This window comes from Triturus cristatus, chromosome 4_2 (genome assembly GCF_964204655.1).
Source record: "Triturus cristatus chromosome 4_2, aTriCri1.1, whole genome shotgun sequence".
Lineage (NCBI taxonomy): Eukaryota > Metazoa > Chordata > Amphibia > Caudata > Salamandridae > Triturus > Triturus cristatus.
Window position 1 is genome coordinate 491,302,763 of NC_140586.1, and position 23,913 is coordinate 491,326,675.

General features: G+C 42.8%; 1 protein-coding gene across 2 annotated transcripts in view; it reads left to right on the forward strand.

Moving 5' to 3' along the window:
• The window catches only part of LOC146834592 (ferric reductase 1-like), a 485,837-nt gene that overhangs the window by 55,855 nt on the left and 406,069 nt on the right, over positions 1–23,913 (forward strand). For both annotated transcript variants that reach the window (XM_085602043.1, XM_085602045.1), the window contains exon 2: positions 22,721–22,919. In XM_085602043.1, the coding sequence (XP_085458169.1) occupies positions 22,721–22,919 (199 nt within the window). The remainder of the gene's footprint in view (positions 1–22,720; positions 22,920–23,913) is intronic.

Consider the following 23,913-nt stretch of genomic DNA (forward strand, 5'->3'; position numbering starts at 1 on the left):
TTACAAGGTGTAACATTCCATCGTACTTCAGGTTTATGCCAAGCAACCGCTGATTAGCATATGAAGATAGGAGCAGATTAAAGAACATCTTCATGTACAGAATATTACAAACTTAATATTTCTGATAAGCAGCAAACTATATATGTATTTATAGGCACACATCATCCTGGTACAAACATTAAATGCCCATGAGATTAGAAAATACTAAATATGGCCTCAAATGTGATCATTTCCACTCAGTTCTCACTTCTTATTGGTCACATGTTAAAATGTTGTCACGTACATCACCAAATTAAGTTTGAGAGCACTGTATTTCTAAACGCCCTTGCCTCCTCTACAAATATTTATACTTTAGGAATGTAAATGTATATATCATATGCTAATCAACGAGCAACATTTCGAGCTTCTCTACATAGGAGCTTTATTTTAAACTGAGGTTTAATTTAAAACTGGATCTCACAAAGTTTGTCTTGTTTTACCCGAACAAACAAGTAGCTAGTACTAACTCGTCTTTGGGAATGCTTTTATAAGGCCTGCCAAATTAGTAATAAAACCGGTTTCTTTGGATGTGCTCTTAGCTTTCATACTATTTTTCCTTAGTGCAATTAACTTTTTGTTTTACTTCCTTGGAACAGGAGCTCATAATCTTTCTGAGATTGTGAAAGAGAAAGGCAAATGTTTTTTTTTGCCTATGGCAATTGGATCCATGTGAGATTTGCTGCCCAACCTGGCTGAATTTCAACAGCTTTGGTCAACAATGGCTATAGCCTCCCCTGGGACTAACCCAGTAATGTATATACAGCAGCTAGATCGGAGTTCTCATAGGTTTGTCCACATGGCAGCATTTTATTTTAGCGCAAAATGAATGAGTGGTGCAGAGTAGAAGCTAGAAATGTGAATTGAGGTAGTTGCAGGGCCAACCATGAGTCTAATCTAAGGAACCTTTTTATTATTTTATCATTATTATGACAGTAGGCACTTCCGTTATTTTCAGGTACCCCGGTAGCAGCATCTACCCATCATTTGTAACTCTGCACCCTGGTGTGGCTGCACTTTTGGTGTATCTGGTTGTTGTGACAAAGAAGTCTCTGTTGAGGAAAAATGTTGGCAAGTTGAAGGGTTGTGGATTTGGGCCTCTCCTGCATTTTGGTCTTTGTTAGAGTAGGAGTAGCTTTGTTCCAGATGATGGTCCCAACTGCCTCAATATATGCTGCCATTTTGCTGTGTGGATTTATTCCCTGAGTGGTGTTTGAGTGATCATGAGAAAGAGGGGAAAGGAGGAGGGAGAGCTGATGTGTCGAAGTTAGAAGAAATGGTAGCCATGGTATATGTGCTAATGTCTCTTCCCATGTTGGAAACTTTGAGGACCTTCAGGGTGTCAGGCTTTGAGGTGAGTATATGTTGAATAGTATTCAATAATGAGTCACGACCTTTCTATTTTCATGCAATGTGACATGTAGTTAATATTTCTGGTTATGCAGTGTTTTTCCTATAACGGATAACCTACAGTGAAATACTGTGCTATTATAAACCAAACAGAAAAGGCATAGTGTGATTTTCCTGTTGTTCCTTACTAAACAAGCATTTGCAATGCAAATAGGTCTTGCATTTGTGAGTTAGAGCTATTGACGTTGTAAATGGCAATTTCATTATTACCTAAACGTTTTATTTTTGGAGTGAATGTATGTAGTGTGCAATATCTCTTGGAAAGGTCCTGCACTTCGTAATAAATATATTGAAAAAGACGCAGTGTGGGTTGTGTCAACAATTGCTTGGTACGTACCTCATGGGTGAAGTGTCGCCACACATGCACACCGTGGTGCTTTAATAATGCGAAACTCATTAATAAAAGTAGTGCTTACAGACTAAACAACGCGATCGGGATCGGAGCATGTGAATCTGAATCCCGGCTTCTCTTTCATTTTCTGGGCTATTTGACTCACTATACTGCATCTTGGTTATCGCCAAAACACTGGGAGGCAATGAGGTTTGCCAACGGGGCGGGGGCAGGGGGGCTTCGGGGGTACATGAAAATGTATTCATTGTCTAGTTGTCAAAGGTCGCCCGGAGCTATTAGTTAAAAGAGTGCAGATTTCATTAAGATGTTAAGAGTACTTTACTTGCATCTATGAGGAAATCGACATTAACTAAACAAAATGCCAGAATGCGTGTCAGTTTTCACAGTGTTTTAGACAGTACTGGTTGCTTAGTTTCATTGCATTAATTTTTGTATTTACTCTTTTACACAGCATCCAAAGTTGGTTACCTAACCCCAAATCCCAGAGTTGTTAAATGACCCATAGAAGGGAATCTTTTACAGTTGAGCAAATGTGTCCAAATGTAGTTTTGGTAGTGCCATGGAATGATCAGCCAATGAGGTACTCGATGAGCAGTTAATTAACTACACGATCAAAACGTACGGTATTGTGGCTGTTGTTTGTTTGTACCCAACCACCTCTTTGAATGTGTTTATTAACATGGAGGTTCATCTACCAGACAGTGCTCACAGAGGGGCGACTAAAGCACAGAACAAAATGTATTAATTTATCCTGAGTGTGAAGGCACCCGGAAGGCTTAGGTGCCCGCCCGGAGAGGTTAGGGATCCTAGCGCTTCTACAGACTCTGCCGTGCTCAGCTGCACCAGCAGGGCACAGCTCAGAATCTGCAGCTTCTGCTAAGAATAGGTGAGGGGGATGAGGTTGGGGCATGAGGGAGTTGCCGGCAGATTTCCAGGTTATTGAAAGTGATGATTCTGACGTGAGGCAATGGAGACTGACTTTGTCTGTTTGTCTGCACCAGTCTATTTTTCTACTATCTACCGGGCTCACTCTCATGTATCCATTCATCTCTCTTTGTTAGAGGTGCGCAAGCCAATATATTAATTAGCAGATAGAGCCAGCCGGAGAAGAGCTAAGCGTATACGAGCCAGTGGGCGAGACGTGAAAATGATCGGCATGTTAATGATACAGTAAACATGATGTAAATGTGCGATAATGTCTCTTCAGAATTCAAAAAAGTGCATTTATTTAGTGCGTCACCTCAGTACACAAGATTTTAGCACTGAATTGAGAGGAAGTTAAAACACTGCCGCTCCTCCTGCCCGACAACAATGCCATTTGTGAACTAAGAGGCGTCAGTTGCCATGCATACCCCGAATGTTGCCTAGAGTCTTATTATATTTAGAGTAGCATTAAAATCTAGTTCCTTAAACAAGAGAAGTTTTTGTACAGCACGCATCTTGAATGAGCATATTTCAAGGTGGCAATAATAAAGGTGAAAACGGAACTGCCGGCATGCAAGAAAACATGAACGAGAGTGGGGGGAAGGGGCAGGGGAGGTTAAAAAGTCACAGACTGAGGGAGGGGGCAATGGGGTGGGGAGACAGGTAAGAAAATAGTGTTAGGAGTAAAGGGGCCAATAGCCATGGAAGGATACAAATGAAGAATGAGGAGGGACTAACAAGCCTCAAACCAATTGGAAGGCAGCATTTAAGACAAAAGCCAATGGGCAGAGAGTGGGAGGAGCTTCCACAAAGCTTCCACACCACAGTATATACTACATGCTTTGCAAAGTGATGGCAGCGCATGCGCGCTGCAATGCTAGACGAGGCCTAAAAGAAAATAGTGCTAGGAGTAAAGGGGCCAATAGCCGTGGAAGGATACAAATGATGAATGAGGAGGGACTAACAAGCCTCAAACCAATCAGAAGGCAGCATTTAAGACAAAAGCCAATGGGCAGAGAGTGGGTGGAGCTTCCACGAAGCTTCCACACTACAGTATAAACTGCATGCCTCGCAAAGCAATGGCAGCGCATTCGCACTGCATTGCTAGGCGAGACCTAAAAATAAAGTAGATACGATATTAATAGCGCTAAGTCTCAAACTATGGAATTGTCACTGATTGAAGTTTCATTGTTGCTGGTAGGACCCAGTGTTTGGGTTATTTGAGTATAGTTCTAAATTGGCTTTGAGAAAATAGGATCTCTCAAGTGTTGTTATAGATACATTGTGTAGTCTGATACATTACATTATTAAGCAGTACTTGTTTTAGGTTTAGTGACCATAAAAGATCACATTAAAAAACATATAAGCTATTGATCTAGAGAAGCAGCTTCAATTTGGGACAGTGACAATATAGACCTGTGAAGTATTACTCTGCAAGGAAAGAAAATGCAATAGTAAAATATTGCACTAGATGTAAAAGGTGAGTATCAGTATGACCTCATATTTGAGTGACAACATACCAAAGTGATATCATATTTGGTTTCACAGGAGAATGGGAGTGGAAATCCATTAATCAGTTTTATGTGCAAAAACACACACTGTGCCTGATTATGAGCTATGGTGCTATATATCAGGTGCGATAAATAACACCCATTATGAGTTTGTGGGGAATAACGGGCAGATTTTGGTGTTTAATGCACCAAAATCCTCATGTTACAATAAATAGCATTTTTTTATCTGTTACATTTCAGCATGCTTTACCTGCCAAAATTCAATGAAAGTTGAGTTATTTACCATTTCCAGTAAATATTGGATGTGTTAAATATCTTCAAACTCGTAATTGTGACCAATGCTATTAGACCTGGCATCATTGGGGTGGTTTTTCCCCAGACGTTTTGCCTTTTACCTACTGTTTTTGCTGATTCTTTTTGTTGGCCTTACAACTCTGAGCATTTTAACACTGCTAACCAGGGCTAAAGTGCATGTGCTTCTTCCCTAAATATGGTGAAATTGGTGTATGCCTTATTGGCATATTTTATTCACTAGTAAGTCTCTTGTAAAATGGTATACCATACACCCAGGGCCTGTAAGTCAAATGCTACTAGTGGGCCTGCAGCACTGGTTGTGCTACTCACATGATTAGCCTTTCAAACCTGTCTCAGCCTGCCATTGCAGGGCCTGTGTGTGCAGTTTCCTGCCACTTCAACTTAACATTTAAAAATACTTGCCAAGCCTTAAACTCATCTTTTATTGCATATAAGTCACCCTTAAGGTAGGTCCTAAGTATCACTAAGGGCAGGGTGCTATGTAAGTACATGGTAGGACATGTACCTATATGTTGTACATGTTCTGGCACTGACAAAGTGTAGCTGACAAACACCCATATTCATTTTTCACTACTGTGTAGCCTACTCCAATCACAGGTTACCATTGGGAATTCCTTTAAATATTTTTAGGTTGTAATTTCTGATTAGAAAGATGTAGCTGATTTATGTTTTATGTCTTTGGATTAGTACTGAAAACCTGAAGGCCAAATTTAATGCTTTGTACAACAAATATGGCCCACTGTTCTAACAGTTCCTAACAATTAATGTACTGTATAAGTATTTATTTTTAAACCTATTTTTAATATTTTAATAGAAACTTTTTATATAATGTTTTTTGTAATGGTGTCTGAAATATGGAAATCAAAAATTTTGTGATAACTGTATAAATGGTTATGTTCGCTTTCATGATTTTTATGTGACAAAAATCGAATAAAGCATTTTTGATTTGATTTGATTTTACTGACAAATCGTCTTTACTTTACTGGTAAAGTTGTTTTTCACATTACTAGTTTAGAAATGCCACTTTTAGAAAGTGGACATGTCTCTGATATTAACTCTTTTGTACCTTGCAGCCTGTCTTCAATACATGTCTGGGTGAGTGACAGCTATACTTTGTGCATTCCATCTAGACAGCCTCAAACACAGGAAACGTAAGGGTATCTACATTCATCTGCATAATGATGGGTCTTTCTGGGCAGTGGGGAACTGAGGAGCTGACACTTACACTTCAATAGGTCGAGCCTTGTCCTCACACAAAGCACTGATTTACCTCCCCCGTGCCCACATATAGGCTGGCAGACAGGACTGGTCAAAAGGCCACTGGTGCAAATCAAAGACTCTCCTTTGAAGTCACCCCCACTTCAAAGGCAATTTTGGGTATAAATACTATTTCTCTGAACCCCTAAAATCAGACACTGCTGAAACTGCAATTTCACACTGTCAGAAGGACTGATGTGCTGTTTAAAAGGACTCCTCTTTGGACTGCAGACTTGAAAGACCTACTTTTGTCTTGTGTTGTCCTGCTGCCTGCTCCTCTCTGACTTTGCTGAAGGAGAGCTGGACTCTGACTTTTTATCCCAGTATGCTCCAAGGGCTTGTTGGATTGCCTCCTGTTGCTTGAAACTTAGGTACATCAAAATCTCTACCCCTGCTCCTCTGCCAGGCTCAATGGATGTAGGTCCATATACTTGCAACATGGACTTCAAAGCATCCCCTGTCTGCGAAGAGCAGAACTGATGCATTGACTCAGTCACGGGAGTAGAATTGGCACATCACATCAGAACCAGCTCTTTGCCTCCCGGGATCGTTGCATCGGACAGCATATTTCCTCCGCTGCAGCTTGGAGAGATCGACCTAAAACCTGGCACATCGCTCGACTCATCTCAACTCTGGCATCCATCTACAGAACTGATCAGCATGTGGAGATCAACACATCCTTGACTCGTGGGGCCAGCATCTACACATCTCAAGACGCATCTCAAGACGCATCTCACTGTTGGGACCAGGAAAGGTACTTGATGCGTTGGTCCTGTAGCCGGCATTCATTCCATCACTATCAGCCTGAATATTTTATTTGCCCCGGTCTAGCACAACCTCAAACCCCTGAAGCGTTTTTTTTGCTTCTAAGCCCTATTTTTCCGTTATTCTTTAAAAATTCATATCTTGACTTGTACTTATTGGATTTTTGTCATTTTGGTCAGGTTTTGATCAGAATATAAACATCTGTTTTTCTAAAATTATGTGGAATCTTTTTGTGGTTTATTCATTGTGTTACTGTGTGTGTGTTGTACAAAAACTTTTCAAATTGCTTACACTGATTAGATTGGTCGTCCTCGTTTGGACAGGGTGCATACTCCAATACTCCATTTCTAACACATGCATGAACAGGATTTTATGCATGGGTCGGAAAATTACAAGGAACTCGTAATTAGTCCCATAGATAAAAAATTGCGCACGGTGAAATGTAAACAACATTGTGATATCACATGTAGGAACAACCTACATATACGTACAAAATCATATTCAGGTGTATAATCATGTTTGGTGCAACATGTACAAGAGGATGGAAACATGTTTAAAATCACAATTCACTTTAAGCAGCAAAAACACATTTAAGTGTGAAATCTCTCTTTATTCAGGCTCAACTCCAAATACGTGTTGAAGCCGAAATCACTACCTGGTAAAAAAAGCACATTCAAGTTCAACAAACCACACTCAAACACAAGAGCTAGGGAAGTGGAACGAGAGCACCGAATTGTCCCTGAGCAACATGTGAGGCCCACAGCACAAAAGGTGGAGTCTCAACCAGATATTAAAGGCAGTTGTTCGACCTCATACTAGGAGGAGGACGAATTTTGGCCTGTACCTGCACAAGCAACACTGGTTTTTATGCCAGACGTCAATTCAAGAGGAGCTTGGGATACCCTAAGTAGGTCGAATATTCTACATCCTTTAACAAATATACCAGCAGTAGAATATCTCACCTCAGGGCATCTTCACAAATACAATTTAAAACGTTCTCCTAGAGTAGCCACAGAATCTACACTAAATGAGTGGACGGACGCTGCTGATGTTAAAAACACTGTAAAGGAAAGTAAGCAATTCAAGGGGTGGGGCATTCTCATCAAAAAGCCTGTGATGGAAACATATCCCCATGTCTTAATCAAAAAACAAAACTCCCCACCCAGGCCAAAAGGGGCCCGTAGCAAACTGTGAAGCACAAAGCAATCAACTGTCCAAGCATGGGATTAAACAATAATGGTGCCCTTCACAGACAAGCAAGGGGAAAAACATCAAGTGGCCCCATAACTGTCAACACCCCCTACGATGAACAGTCTAACTGGGGCGGCTAACAGCTGCCCTTACAACACAGGGTCAGCAGATTTCCTGGATCATGGACATTATTTTTTAAAAAGGCCAGACCTAGCATAAAAGTAAGAAGATGGAACGTCGCAGAATGTAATACTCTGCTACATAATAAAGATGCCTTTGACTACCTGAGCACAGAGGATGGCCTGTGCCTCCAGGAAACCTGGACCACTGTACCCACATCAATTTCGGGCTATCACGCAATTCATACAGTCGCACAGAAGAAAAATCTGTTTGGGAAACCCATTGTCGGTCTCTATCTTTGTAAAAGTAGATCTTCAGTTGAAAACTCATTTTTTGCCTCCTCTGCAGCGCACAGGAGCATGCTGGGGAAGTATGTAGGATGTGGAGGTGGTGTTGGTGCTACCTCAATCACTGCTGCTGTTGTCTGTGGTTATCGGCAGCTTTGGGTGCTGCTGTCTGCTGAGGCCCACTAATACATGGCTGTATCCAGTAACGTCAACCGACTGCCAATCTTGCTGCCCTACAGTCTCACCCTTCCCCCGCATTCATGCTCCTGTGCATGCTTAAGTGGGTGGTTTGGCAGGGAGCTGGCCCACGAGCGAATCTGCGAGTTTGGCTCATGCCCAAAGGAGCTTTATGCAAGGCAACACACCCCTTCATTCTCCTGAGGCACTTGCGGCCCACAGGGCTCTCAAGGACTCAAAAGCTGCCAATAATTTCCAGAATCTGCCACCTCAAAGGAGTAGCCTTAGGATCTTGCCTGCCCCACCGAGTCGAGACCATGGGCAGAGAGATACAGGGAATCAGAGCACAGGGGGCGCTCCACCGAGGCAAGTCAAGCTGGGGAGCGGGGAGCCTGCAATCTCCACCATTGTGAAGCTAGGGCCAGGAGCCTGGGTGGGGTGCACAACCCTCCTACTGAGGGTTGAGCCGGCGGCTAGCAGAAGGTGCCCGGCTAGGTCTTTGGTGCAGCTTGCTCTACACTGTGCGCTTCCCTACCCTGGTCCCCACATACGTGATTACTCTCGCCTGTTCACCACATACAGTGGAGCTCCTAAGGGTGGTTCAATATCAAAAAATCTATATCAACTGTTTACAAAAAAAGAGGAGGCTCGAAATAATAAACCCAACTAAACGCAAACTAAAAGCTGTCTGGATCAGTGAATGATCTCAGCTAACCGCTACAGCAAAGTTAACGATCAAATATCTCCCCCAGCGAAGAAGGCGCTTTATGGGGTAATAAGGTCCCCCGGAGTGGAGGACATGAAATCAGGAAGTACAAGGGTGGCACAGACACACACGAGGTGCGAACTGAGGTGCATTATGTGCTCAATAACAACAGTTCACTTGAACCCACCTTCCAAATGGTTCAGCAGACTCAGCATGGCAATGGTCCTCTCCTATCCCCAAGGCTGGCCATCCAGTAGCTAGGGCAACAGACAAGTACCTTGAAAAAATGTAATTTCGTAAAAAAAACAATGGATGCATCTTATTCACACAACATGTATGCAAGAGGCCTACAAACTCCTTTACAGCCTCACTCCTCTCCTACAACTATTCAACAATCGATACGGCAGAACCGAAACAAACAGAGCAAAATAAAAAGGCACCTTTCCAATGGGAGGAATGGGCCATAAAAAGTATGGAAGCAAGTGATAACAGGTTAACCCTGTTAACAGATCATCTTACAGTGGCCGACACAGCAGTGGACATACTGAGGCCTGGTTCCTTGTGTGCAAATGTGGCAAACTCTACGAAAACATTCTCATTTGTTAGCTCTGCCATAAAAAGATCCAACGCCATGCCAGCCCAAGCCAAGCATCCTGAAGAAAGGAAGGGTCTCCTAGTTACTGTTGAGCTGCACCATGTCCCATCAAACACAGGGTCTCTGAACCCTCCACTTGACAGGGAAATAACGGGCGTTCCATTGTAAAATTGTCCTAATCTATAGATCAGTCTCCCATTAAAACAGCAGCAGCCCTCAGCCGGCAAAGCAGTAGGTCCCCTCTCCTTGAAAGATCGTCAATCCTGTCTTTAGAAGCCACTCCTATGCTCCAGAAAATAGCCTGGCTGCATGAGATCCAAATGAACTCCCAGTGGGCCCTCATACTTCTCCTCTCCCTGTTATGGGCCAACTCAAATTTAACTTTGATGATTCCTGAAGCTTGGCAATGTGACAAAAAAAGGGGGTCAAGGGAAGCTTGGGATGCTTTGCTACACTTGTTCCAATTTGTAGTCAACACACTACCATACCAGTCAAACAAGCTTGATCTACAGATGAACCTTCTCAACACAATGGAAATTCATGTCACGGCAATCCACTCCAAAATAGGTGCATTAAATCGCTATTACCACATGCACAGTCTGAAGCAGACAAACCTGCCATAGCATGCTCATGTGGCCTGGTGATAGATAAACTTGCATGCCTCCCTGCCACCTTAGTCTCAATGCTAACAGAAAAAAATCTCCAATTAAATCCAAGACTTTTGGTAACACATGAATCAACTCATCAAAATCTTATGAACTGTGCTCCCAACAGGAAGCTACAAATGGAAGTAACATCTAAGGTCTGCCATCAGAGTAATGTAAGTGTTCATTCTCACGTCCCCAGAATGGGTGCACATACCCCAGAGCCAGTTACCTCTCATCTCACTGGAAAAACTTTACCATCAACAAAACAGCGCAAGGGCTCAGAAAGTATCAGAATAAGCAGCTCACAAAAGGAGTCTTAACGACACAGCAGGAGCAAATATACTCCATCTTTAGCCCAGCCTCTAATTTTATAGGTAGCTACAGGGAATCCCCCAGTGGAGGGAGCCGTGTTTGGCTTTAAAGGAAACCTGCCAAGTTCATCAAACTCCTTCATTGTAGACACAAGCAACATGGAAACTCCCAAAGTTTCTCTTGCTCAAATAAAATATTCAACTACACAAGATAATCAACTGCTAAAGGAGGTCAGTGCAGTGCACTCAAATGTTTATTAGATCATAATCTTTAAACAATACAAAACAGTTAATATAATTTAAAATCAATTCACATCAATCTCAAACAGTTTTTCCAATTAGATTTTCAGATCAAAATAAAACCAGATTAAACTCCTCTCGACCTATATACATGCCAGTTAATAATAAGACTCACTTCTATATTGTTGGGTCTATTCCCTACGGAATTATAAAACCGGTTCTAGATAAGATATAAAAATTTAATTTTAAAATTCTAAAATATCAGTTCTAATTTAGTATAAAACTCTGTACTGCGTTTATGAACTTCCCCAAGGCGATTGCAATTTCTATGTTGGGCATTTCTGTAATAACATCGATCGCTTGTGCCCGGTTTCTTATGCCATATTTTACAAATATTGGACGTAGCCAAAGTTTGCGTTGCTCTAGGATAGTTAAACAATCCAACAGAATATGCACCGAGTCTACTTTTGTTCCCAGATTGCATTTACAGCAACCTTTGGGATCGAGCATTTTATTTTTAATTCCTTTATTTATTATCCATGGGTTAATCCCAATGCGGAGCCTTAGGATCTCCTGTCTATACCATGGATTTGGTAAAATATCCAAATAAGGGAACCAATTTTCCTTTACCCAGGAGTTCATCATAAACTTTACTGATTTTTTCTTACTGAGGTATTCCTTGTCTGCCCTTTTAGATACTTCTTGACCATTATACTTTAGCTCTTTTTTTTGTGCATTCTATCTTGAGTAACTCTCGGCATAGGACCACTTTTGTATTCTCAGCGGCCTGTACCACTTTCTTACTACACCTTTTTGCCCAACTTAAATTACTTTGTTGGATCTCGTTACGGCACCAATATGCAATTTTTTTGTCCATTATCATTCTCCAGGCGTTTCCAAAATCTAATCGCTGCTACTTGTACTTGTACTCCCCACGCTATTGTTGCTATTTCTAATCTTAGAGCTTGGATCATTGCTGATGGGGGCAGTGATAAAAGGTTTTTCAAGCATTTTCCTTCCTCCAGGTCCCAGATATCTTTACCGCTCAAATAAATGATCTCTGCACCATAGAGTACTTGTGATGGTATCATTGCATTAAAAGCCTTTAATAGAGGACGATGGAACATATCCCCATAGTCACGGTTAAACATTTTTAGCCCGGCAATTGTTGTTAGTGCCTTCGCTTTTTGGGCTTCTAGGTGTGTGTGCCAGTTTAACGTTTTATCAAACCACACACCTAGGTAACGGTATTCATTTACAGATTCTAATTTAAGATCACCTAGAAACCAATTAAACTTGCTCGCTTTTTTCCCGAAGCATAACATTTTCGTCTTATCTAGATTTACCGTTAAAAATTTCTTTTCACAATATTCCTTTAAAAATTTCAACTTCCTTTGAAGGCCTATTTCCGTCTGGTCTACTATTACCAAGTCATCCGCATATAAGAGACACGGTACCTTTTTACCATTCATCCTGGGGCTGGCACTGCCCTCCACTTCTAAGCCCTCAGGTAGGTCAGATAGAAATATGGAGAATAGCTGGGGGGCCAGTACACAGCCCTGTCTTAGGCCCAGTGGAGGAGGACCCAAACAAGCCTGCTAGAACATTGGCTATATGTGAGAGAACATACCCCCTTGGCACATGACGTTAAATTACCATGGACTCAAACTCCACAAGTACATCTACAATCATCCCAAATTGAAGTAAGTCAGACCAACTATCTGTGCCAAACAAACAAAGGAAAAAGCCTGCAGAACCAATCAATTTCCAATGGGCCTCCTTTCCGCTCCAAGGGGTATGACAGAGCTTACTGACACCATATGAAATGACCCTTTTGTAACAATGAAGTTCCAATACTCCTCAGCGACCAGTGTGTCTTCAGGCAAGAAAACAATCTTTACCCCAAAATACAAATCTCACAGGCAGTTTGATATAATCAACAGAGGCACAATGTTCCATATGGTCCAAGAAATTCCAACCTTGCAGTAAATTAAATGAACTGACATACATACAGTCGCATTTTGCTGTAGCCCGACAACTAAATCGGAAGAATCCACTGTATTCACCTGGGCAAATCTAATGGCCACTGAGCAGGTTTGGAAGGAGAAGCAGACCTTTGGAAAATGGGGTATTGAGATTTCACGTCATGAGGACGTGGCATATCCTCAATTTTTAATACCTAGTAGCTCTGACAAAAGGTCCACGCCTACAATCTCATTGAGAGCAAATAGCAAACGAGAAATGTTGGCCCCCATCGCCAGATCAGCGCCGGACAACGTCAGTCCTCAGAAGGGCAAGGTGCTACTCAGTGTCACCATCAAGCCCCAAGGTCAACAATAGTAGCAACAATGGTGATGTAAATTGGATGTGACTTAAATTGGATGCCAAGTCAAGCTCCAACTGACTGGGCATGGCTCGTGGCACACTGCAGCTGAATATAAACACACATGTAAAATGCTGACCAAAAAAACGACCACACGACCAGCCTAACAATGTGCTTGTGTAATGTCGAGGGCCTGCAAAGCAAAACAAGGATGCAATCTTTTTAGCCTATATAAATTAGTTTCACTGGTTAATCCAGAGGAAACTTGGGTACAGGTCCCCCAGGCCATAATGGCATTTCTAGGAATCAGCAAACTGGTAATAAAAACGTATATGCTAGGACACGGAGCCAGGGGCCTATCCATCTACGCAGCAGTCAACAAAAATGCTAAAATAGAAGAGTTACAAATAGACCACCCCAACCTGCAAGCTGTGAAGCTACCAGAATGCTACTACTACAATAAAAACCATCTGTTGATAATAAATGTTTACATCCACCCTACTGCCGCTAAGAATAAGGAAGCAATGGATCTCTTCCTGTCATTTTATTATCAACCAAATGTCTGCCAATCCTACGCCACTTCCGTTTATGACAGGCAACTGTAATATGAACCTGCTGCAGGAAGCCGTACACGATCAAACTGTGGATATTCACAACCAGGTCTGGCAAATTCCCTCATCCCTCTCAGGGAGGCAAAGGAGGGACAACAGGGGTCCAGCCTTTGACAATGACCTGGAGCACCTGGACAGTTGAGAGCTTTAAATGTCCGAACCAAGCCCGATGTCCCCACACAGTTTACATTTCACTCTGCAATGTCCAATTCGATCTTAGACTTGACCTTAGTATCCCTGCCTCTATTTCATATGGTTGGTACCAGACTGGAAAGTCACCATCAATGCCAAAGGATCCTGCTAAACCTTCTCTGCAGGTTTCACGACCAACCTTCTCGGGATACGGGAATAATCTCCACTATCAACTACATGAGGCTAATTTGGTCCTCAAGATCTATTTATTGCCTGTATAAAACTCAAAGCAAGGAAGCAGTGGGAGAACATACTCTACTCATCCCTTAACTTGCTGGTGCAATAGGCCCAGCTTTCGGCCCTCCTTCTGACTGATGAAAGGTGCCCTTCTAGTAATCCAAACTCTCTATCAGGGTACTGTCCCAAGAGGCTTTCTGATCAACTCATTATACCAAAAAAAGAAACTAAATTATACTCTTAGGCTACTACGAAACAGCTCAAGCTCTACAATACATAGGTGTGCCTTATCTAGGTTAAGACCCCTATAAAAAAGCAACATGGAAGTCCGCTAAGTCAAAAACAGATTAGTTCTGGCATAAACTTATTGTAGCTACTTGAAAAAAGGATGCCAGAGAATTTTGGAGACTGGTGAACCACACTGCAATACCTAGGCCCCTCCCGCATCCTCTAACATCTCAGAAGAAGCATGGACTGTTTGTCTCTAAGCAATGTTCGGGGGCAGCAAGACTGTATTGGCAAATCCTGAAAGAAAGCCATTGAATTTGATGGTCAAATGACCACATGAACCCATGCTTCTGGAGAAAGTACTAAAAGTAATCTCTTCAGGGCAAAGCAACGGAGTCCCCAGCCTCAGCGGCCTCCTACAGGCCATATCTAAAGAAGATCCTCAATACTGAGCTGAACATCTGTGTCCTCTCTAAAACTATCCCTTTCTACAAAAGACTATTCCTGCTAGCTGGCAGGGGTCAATCAGAGTTCCAATATACAAAGCTGGAAAGAAGGCATTACCTTCAAACTACTGGCTTTTCGCTTTGTTAGACAAAGAGGCAAACTATTTTGGCAAAATCTTGTTTGCCAAGCTTAATTTATGGGCAGCAGAAGACTTACTGGTTCCGGTAAACCAAATAGGGTTCGTTAAAAAGACAGGAACAATTACAAACATCTTTATGCTTACCTTACTTATTGATAAAGCTAGATCTTGCTCCCACATTCTACACCTCTGTTTCATGGACTTTCGCCCTGGCTTTAACATAGTACGACATAACATTCTTTGGTGTAAGCTTCTGAGCTGGGGAATCTCTCCAACACTTCTCAGAGCCATTTACTACTGTACACCAATATCTAGACACAGGTAAGACTGGGCGCTGGTACAACTGTTTCAATAACAACCTATACGAGTAACGGCCTGAAACAAAGACGTGTCCTTGTCCCATTCCTGTCTAACTTATATTTAGCAGATCTGACTACTATTTATAATAAAGTAAATCTGTATGCTCCAACACTGTCTGGTTTCAATGCCTCCCATATGTTATATGCCGACGACTGAGTACTGATCAGCCACACAAAGGTTGGCCTGTAAAGGCTAATAAATGCCTCTGCACCATACGTGGGAAAGCAAGGGCTCCAAGTCAACCTTAATAAAACAAAATCACTGCTAGTCAGCACAAGAAGAAGCCCACCACCAACGCTTTACTTGGAAGGCTCAACCTTGGAATCAGTGACAGAGTACAAGTATCTGGGGGTAATCATTTACTCAAGAGGCTCCTTTCTTAGCATCGTCACTCGATTCTAGGAAATTGTAGTATCCTACAGTCTGCTTTATGCTCCTGAAGAAATACATCAAAAGGCCGTCTCTCCAACCATTATTACAAGTCATAGCCGCAAAGCACATTCCTTCAATAGTGTATGGCGTAGAAGCTATCAGGGGGAGAGCAGACAAAGTAATTGATAATGCGATTGCTAGCACCCATCGGCGGGTGTTCAGCCTTCCACGACATACTTCACCAGCCCAAAGAAGATTAGAATTTGGGTTACAGAGGCAGAAATTGTCCAGCCTTGGTGCTTATTTAAAAACCTGCTACATACTAAAAATCGAGGCGGGAGGCACTCTAAGCTAAATTCTGTGCAGTGCTACATCTGATGCAGGCAACACCCAGGCACACGGATATATGAACCTGGCTTTAACAACATTACAGGCTGAGCCATTCTGGGCCTTAACACTCACTCAAGCTGCTTCATCTGAGCCATTCATCCATGAGTCAGGAAGCTTTCTTCCGATACTGACAAAATATTGCTGACATATGCACCACATGCATGGATGACAATAAGCACTCACGGCCTCCTGAAGCCGCAGCAGTACTTAGGAGAACTGCTTGGGCTAAAGACAAAGCTCAAGCTGTGAGCTACAGGCTGGGCAGTTTTCATAGCTTATGTCACTCCCCCATCAGGCTGGGACAAACCACTGAGTGCATGTCGGATGTGCCAACACGTAAAGGAGGACCCCTGCCACATTGTCTGCACATGCCCTGCATTGAAGATAGGGCAAAAGGGACATTTGAAATACCACTTTCTAAAGAATGCTGCTGCCCGCGTCCCACGCAGGGGGACATCAGCAGGGCAGCTCTCTAGTGGCCACCTGTCGGAGCCTCCCCCCACCCCCCCTGCTCCGCCTCTCTCGTGAGGCCGCACCTCGGGGAGGGGAGGCCCCCTAGGGGTCTGGCTCGTGGAGGCGTGTCTCGGGGTTGGGCGAGGCTGACCCCCCCCCTTTATAAGCGTCTCACCCCCTCTGATTGCCCTCTGCTTCCCGCGCTCCTCCTGGCCACGCAAATTCCCACCCTTTCCGCTTACCCTGCGCGGCGGAGGCAGCTCGTTATTGGAATGTTGTCATGTTTTTTCTTGCATTGCAGGCGGAGTTACAGGGCGATCTGGAGGCAGAAGGGTACAGTAAGGGTACCTCTGCGACAGGCGGTACAGTAAGGGTACCCCTGTCCGGCACAGTAAGGGTGCCCGAGCCAAGGTCCGGGAGCCGAAGAAGGTTCTAGGAAGACCGCGACGGCGCCCCATTAGTCCTTCGGGTGGTTGGGGGGCCTGACCAACCGGGGGTGTGCCATAACACGCTCCGCCCCCGTTAAAAAGGGGCGGGAGTATTAGACAGATCACGTGATCCAAAGGAGGATCTGAAAAATATGCCGCACTGCCTGGCATCGACCCACCGTGCGTGCTGGCTCGTAAGGCGGGCGGAGCAGCGAGGGGCTGCTTGCCCTGGATTGCCCGTAAGATAACCCACTTATCGTCATACGTATGTTGTATGTTAAACCTGCAGCAGTTCTTCACCCATAACGAATCAGTGTAATCTTTGGGTGACGTCTGTGCATGCGTGTTGAGTGGAGCGGATGACGGTGTGGTCACTATGGAATCGGCATGTGTCGACAGGCAGTAATAGTCTGTCTACAACGAGAGAAGCTTGTGCTCGGCGAGGATCTTGTGATCTGCGGCACATTTTCAAAGTTTATGTCATTGGCATAAAGAAAACTGACAAAGCACGATTTGCCGTAACAGAACACAACTTTTACTGCTAATGACGTGACTGCTCTTTCCTGTCTTATCCTGTTCTTTGTAACCGGTTAATGCACTAAGCACTCTTACTTAGTGAGCCTCTAAAATCACGGATATACTACTCATTGTTGGTTGCTTGCACTCGGCGCTGCTTATTCTAGTGCTGTAGCCTGCTAATGCACAAAGCACTTTCCTCCAGTGAGCCTTTGAGATCATGGATGAAACTGTGATTGATTACTCTCCTTGAGCGCACTTTGTCCACTTAAAGCTGATACTGTATCCTGCCAAATGCACCAGGCAGCATTTGGTTCCAATCTTTCCTCGAACCTTCTTGTGATTGCACACTGTCCACGTCAGTTGAGCAGTTAACACACTTGCTGATGCACTAAGCACTTTAATTTGTGGATCTTTAAGGCCATGGCCATGTTGGTTCCCTCATTGATGTCATGTTTACAGCTTGTCTTGGCATTAGTATGAAAAATCTGTCGTAGATGGGAAAGGGTCAATGGGACTGAGGAGTGCAGCAGCTACTCAAATGCAGAGAGCCTGTAATACCATGGCCACAATCTGCACGGACTATGCTTTGGTTAGTACAGTGGCCATTTTAACTTCTCATTTTATAAATCGGCTAACGCGCCGAGTATTCTTTATCTGAGAACCCTTAAGACCATGGTCTTGCTTGCTTCCCCATTCATGTCATGTCCATATCTTGATGAAGCAAAATTAAGAAATAACTCATGATAACTACCGTTGATGGGGACAGGGATACCGGGACTGCGGAGCTAAAAATGTATAATATTATATATTTATTGTGAACTTAAATAATGATGTGATCGATTTTACCTGTGTTTAGTTGTAAGTTTTAATTAACTGAGCAATAAAGTTATTCATTCATTCACAGTTAGGTGCAAAAATACTGTAGGGTGAATAATCTGCCTTGGTGCAACTTCAGCATCAGTGTGGAGGTACATATAAGTGCAATACTGTAGGAGACTGGGCTTTGGTTGCAGTTGTCCCCCAACGTTTTGCCCCCTTTTGAGCTACTAGATGCTGCTTTTCGACTCTGCCAGTGTACTGAGGCCTGCTAACCAGACCGCATTGAGTGCTCCTTCCTTAAAAAGGAATATTTCAAGGTCATCAGAGTAGGACCGTTTGCAGAACAGAGTCCGCTCTATGGGGGGCCCTGAAAGTTTGAGGCCCTGGGGCAGCGCTCCCTCTGCCCATGCCTTAAAACATCTCTGTAAGGAATATGTGTACATGTATATCTCACTATCGCACACAGCACGTAGCTTTAAGGGGGTGTATGGTGTGAAGCACCCCCAAATAATTTCCCAGTAGGGTCTCGGCTCTGCAATGACAGTTGGATCACACAAGAAAATATTTGCAGAGTTCATCATGTTACATCATGCAAAAACAAGATAAAGTCACTTTGAATTTTAAAAAGTGTATTTCTTTGACCTGCAGACATTCTTCACCTTGGTACTTCAGATTATATAATTGCATTGAGAGGCATTTATTAAAGTGATAGTTTTTACATGAATTTACAAATATTCATGAATCCTGCCACCATTATGACAATGCCATTTGTGAAATCAGAGTCAAGTTAGTTGTCATGTTTAGCCACTATTTGGCCTAGATTCTTATTACAATGGAGAAACGTTACTGTTGTTTAAATCAAACACAAGGTTTTTCCAGAGCACATTTTTGAAAGTTCTCTCTTATGTGATAATGAAGAAAAAGGAGGCTTGCTGAAATCAAATATTTGCTTAGGCTCACACAGTTGTTCAAACGGGGAGGCCAGGATAGATCCCAGATTAGATGGTTTCCCATTGTGCATTTAGCTACTATATGAGTATTTCTTTCTCTCACCTGATTCACATTAAAGGCTGTAGCGGTGTTGTTGTTTCTTTGCAAGTGAGGTTAGATCGTGAGGGCAGGCAGAAGTCACACTATCTGGTTTTGGGCATCAGGGTCCAAGAGGACCTCGAGATGAGCCAGGCCACTGGCATTGGCCTCAGTGGCTCGTTCACCTCTAATACTGGAGCGAGGATGGCTGAGTGCCCTACAAAGATGTGTGTGCTGTGCTGGCGAGGAAGAAGGCACAGATCTGACTGGGCCCCTGCCCGTCAATCACTCAACATTAGTATGGCAACTGCAGGGTTTGAAGTGGGTCAGGTCCTGCAAGGTCTCAAATGCGGCCGTAATTAAAAACTATCTTTGAAATGGGTCCCTATTGAGCCTTAAATTCATGACCTTTACAGATAAAAAAAAATGCTTGAATTCCTAACTACGACTGTAGTAAGCCTTGGGGTAATCCATACCATTAATGCATTCAGTGTTTACATTTCTTTTAAACTTCATCATGCATTGTATTTGTTTTTTTTCTATTTGTTGTATTTCTTTCATGTAGCATAGGACCCTTTTACATAAGCCGAGTCAGCTCTAGGTGTCTAGGTACATTCTGATTGTGGGTGAGTGTTTATGATGGGGCATAATTAAGCGCTGGAGTGAAATTAAGGGCCTGAGAGTAGTAAACATTTCCTACAGTGCCTATAAGTGTTCCATACAGGGGGAACAGCCTTTAAAATGCACCAGTTACCACACAATACCTTTACCATGCATCCTTTACCACCCAGTGCCTTTACCATGGATCACGTTTACCACACAAGTCTATACCATGCATATGCCTTTACTACGCATGCCTTTACACCGAAAAATGTAAACATTTACATTTCTTATTATATACAACAAACTCATTATTGTTACTCAGTTCTTTGATGCTGCTAAAAAGCTTTGGCAAAGACACTAGTCCTGGCTTGTTTTAGGGGCATGTCTTTTGTTGTGTTACATGTCTGAAAGCAATAACCAACGTCTCAAAGGCAGGCACCCAAGTTCTGGCCAGGTGACATGCGTTGTGAAACACTGGATTTTTATCATCCACACCCCTAACTACGGAGGCCATGCCTCTTGGAAAGGTTTACTACTCACACTTCATTGCCAATGTCCCTTTTAAAGACACCACACATTTTTCATCCAACTTAAGCACTGACCATCTGGTATAATGACTACAGATTCTGATCAATGCAAAGTGTTATAGCATCGCACCCCTCTCAGGTCTTGTGTGTGTGCGCTTGGACACACATAGCAGAAAAGTCATGCTCATGTTTGACACACAGGTGTATTTTGCGCTCAAATAATAGTGCTGATGCAGGGTCATTCTCCTCATGTAATTCTATGTAATCTTGTGTAATTTGATGTAATTTTGTGTAATTACATGACAGCAAATTACACAAGTTACCCCCATCTGCATTGTATACCTGTCTGCTGATGCCATATGGTGCATCTGGCTGTGAGTTCTAATGGTGAGTCCCTGTCTTCTTTTAGGACCTGCAGGAATGGTTGCCACATTTCTCAGAGAAACATGTTCAACATTTCTGTCTATGCTGAGGTTACGGAATGGCCAGAAGAGGGTACTTTAATAGGAGTGCATGTAAAACTCTCTAGGACTTATGTTCATACATTTTGCACTGATTTTGCATCACAGAAGGGAGGCAAACCTTTTAAAATGTATATTTTGAATATACTTTCCAGAGCAAATGCAATGCAATGCATTGCTAAACGTCTTTGCATAAATGTGGCATTCCGTGGGTAGTACATGGGCATTCCCATGTTACCACCCACAGTGTTTGTTGCAAAGCCCTATCTGCCAACAATAGTAGACGGGGCTTTGAGCTAAAAAAAAGAAGCAGAAATGCTTTTGTTTCTGCTAACTCTGCCCCACTTTGTTCTGAACAGGACACATCCAAAAATGTGACAAGTTTTAAAGTACAGTATTCTGTACTGGAATGATACTCTTCCAGTACAAAAACTATGCCAGACAAGAGGCAGGCACCTATGCTCTAAAGCCAAAAGTGTGCGTGGCGCTAGGCAGCCAAATTGCACTCCAAGCCACACTAACATATCACCCGACAACAACCGGACACATTAAATACAATTTGTGTCGCCATCATATGCGCAATACAGCTCAGAGGCATACAGTTGTCTAAGTGTTTGTTCTATTAGTGCTCTGTGCTTTTACGTGATACTAGCAAATTATATTCTATCATTGATAGGCATATCTTTTGTGAAAAAGTTAGATTAACCTACTACATCTTCAAACACTTATAAAAGCCCCAAAATTAGGAAAGGAGCTCAAAACGTAACCACTTGAAAACGAGCAATAGACTAATTGTGTACACCAATCAGAACACAAAAAATTGCAAAGCTTTTCAGCACACAAATCAACACACTTATTCTACATATCTCAACATAAATGTGTGATACCATTTCTATATTCTCTATTAAAAGGGAAAAAGAATCAGGGTTCGCTGGTTGATCACCACCATGTTCTAGGGCTTTATGGTCCAGTTAGTTGCAAGTTATCCTTTGCTGGAGTTTCAGCCTCCTTCTCAATACCGGCTCCTGGAGGGAGTGATGCGGGCGGTGGGGTGGGGGAGGAGCAGGGTGGGGGGTAGTAAACTACGGCATACGGCCGAACAGAGGTAAGTAAACAACTAAATAAATAGCCATTACTGCTCCTTATATCATTACACGTATCTGGATAGCCTCAGGCGTGGCCAGCACAAGTAACAGTGGTGACGCCGGGCGGTGAGGCCGGGTCTAGTGGGCAGACAACGGGATAGGGAAAATAAAGTACTTACCTTGCGCTTGCCGCATCGCCGACACTCCCCTGCAATGCTGTGACGAGGAACTGGACTGGAGTGGACAACATAATACACAATATCTCCCTGAGGGCTTATGCTGACTAGCCTTACATTTCCAAATAACTGAAAACTAATGCTCCTAACTGCGCCTATTACCATCCTCCTGTGGCTCCAGCCCACCCTATCCATCTTAGTTGGGTGCACCTCGTTGCATGTTGGGAAATTCCACACTTTCCTCCCCTTAACATTATTGCCCTTATTAAGCCACGCCTTTGATCACAGAAGTGGGAAATGTCACCTATTTATGTGACGAAATGCGCTTGAACGTGACTCATAGGCTTGCCTATGAAAACGCCTCTCTTTGTTAGAAACTTGTTTCATCGTCGGACCATGAAGCAGCTGGGAAAACAACTAGACAGGCATGTCACAATTCGAACCATGCGACAGGCAGACCTTGTTCAGAATTACAACAAGAAAGGAAACTAGAGAAAGAATATTAATGTGTGCTTGTTGTGTTTATTTTCTTTTTAGATGAAAATGCCTGCATTGCAAGTGGTGATTGCCCTGTGCTTGCTGCATTTTACCACAGTATTATCCTATCCAAACGGGAAGGTCAGTGCTGCCTGCGGTTCCATGATACCTGAACACCAAAGCGCTCCACAGACAACCGTGGCCCCGTACACGATTTTGGTTTCGAAAAATAAATTTATTCCTGGAGAGCAAATCACAGGTATTACTTTAAAGTTTTTTTCCCCCGGATTGGAGTTGTTCTCAAATCAAATGTTGTATTTCTGAACTGAATTCGAGCTTGAGAAAAATTAGACAAACAGTAGTGCAAATGTATGAACATATGCAGACGCATGTATTACAATTTTGCAGCTACACCACCAGGTTCTGAATTTTTTGGTTCCAAATATCTTGGTTTAAATAAAAAAAAATGGAGACTATTATTTTGTGAACCTTTGTACTTGATAAAAATAAAACTACAAAAGAAGTGAACATTTCTGCATTTATAAGGGCAGAGCTCCATGCAGATTAGCATCTACAATTTAACTTTTAGGTAGAATGTAAAATACTATTGCTTTTTTAATGGAAAGTTTCAGTTTTTTCAAGGTGCGGATTATGCACTTCTCTTCCATTTATTTGTACGAGAGCTGTTTAAAGACAATCCACTGCATTCATGGTGTCTTTCATCCTTGTCCCCAGGGTTTAGGCCTTTGAGGCGATAACACTTTCTGCTGAATGTGCCCCAAATTGAGAAGCATTGATGCCCACTTTTACTATGACCCAATGGAGCTTTCCTGTAGCAAAACCTTTTCTGCTCAAAATCAGGAGTTGCTAATCTTCTGCTGGCCTAACTCTGCTGTCATATTTTCATAAGCCTTGATGCATCCAACTAGAATACGTTTGTGTGAGTTCAGAAAAGCTGTGTATAAAAATAGACTGCTTACTGGATTTGGTCCATCTGTCAATTGTAAATGTCCCACCTCTCAGGTCTACCTCTCAGGATCCCCATCTGGTCTTTAACATATCAATATCCCTGTATCCAGCATCCAGTTGCTGGGGTCAAGGAGGTACCTGGCATTCCAATCTGGAATAAACTCTGATTTGTCCATGGTCAACATGAACTTAAGACTCTGAAGGACATCTATTGCATTCACCAGATGAGATTTCAACCAGTCTGGGAAACAGACCAGCTCTAAACAGACTGTTCCCGGTATAAA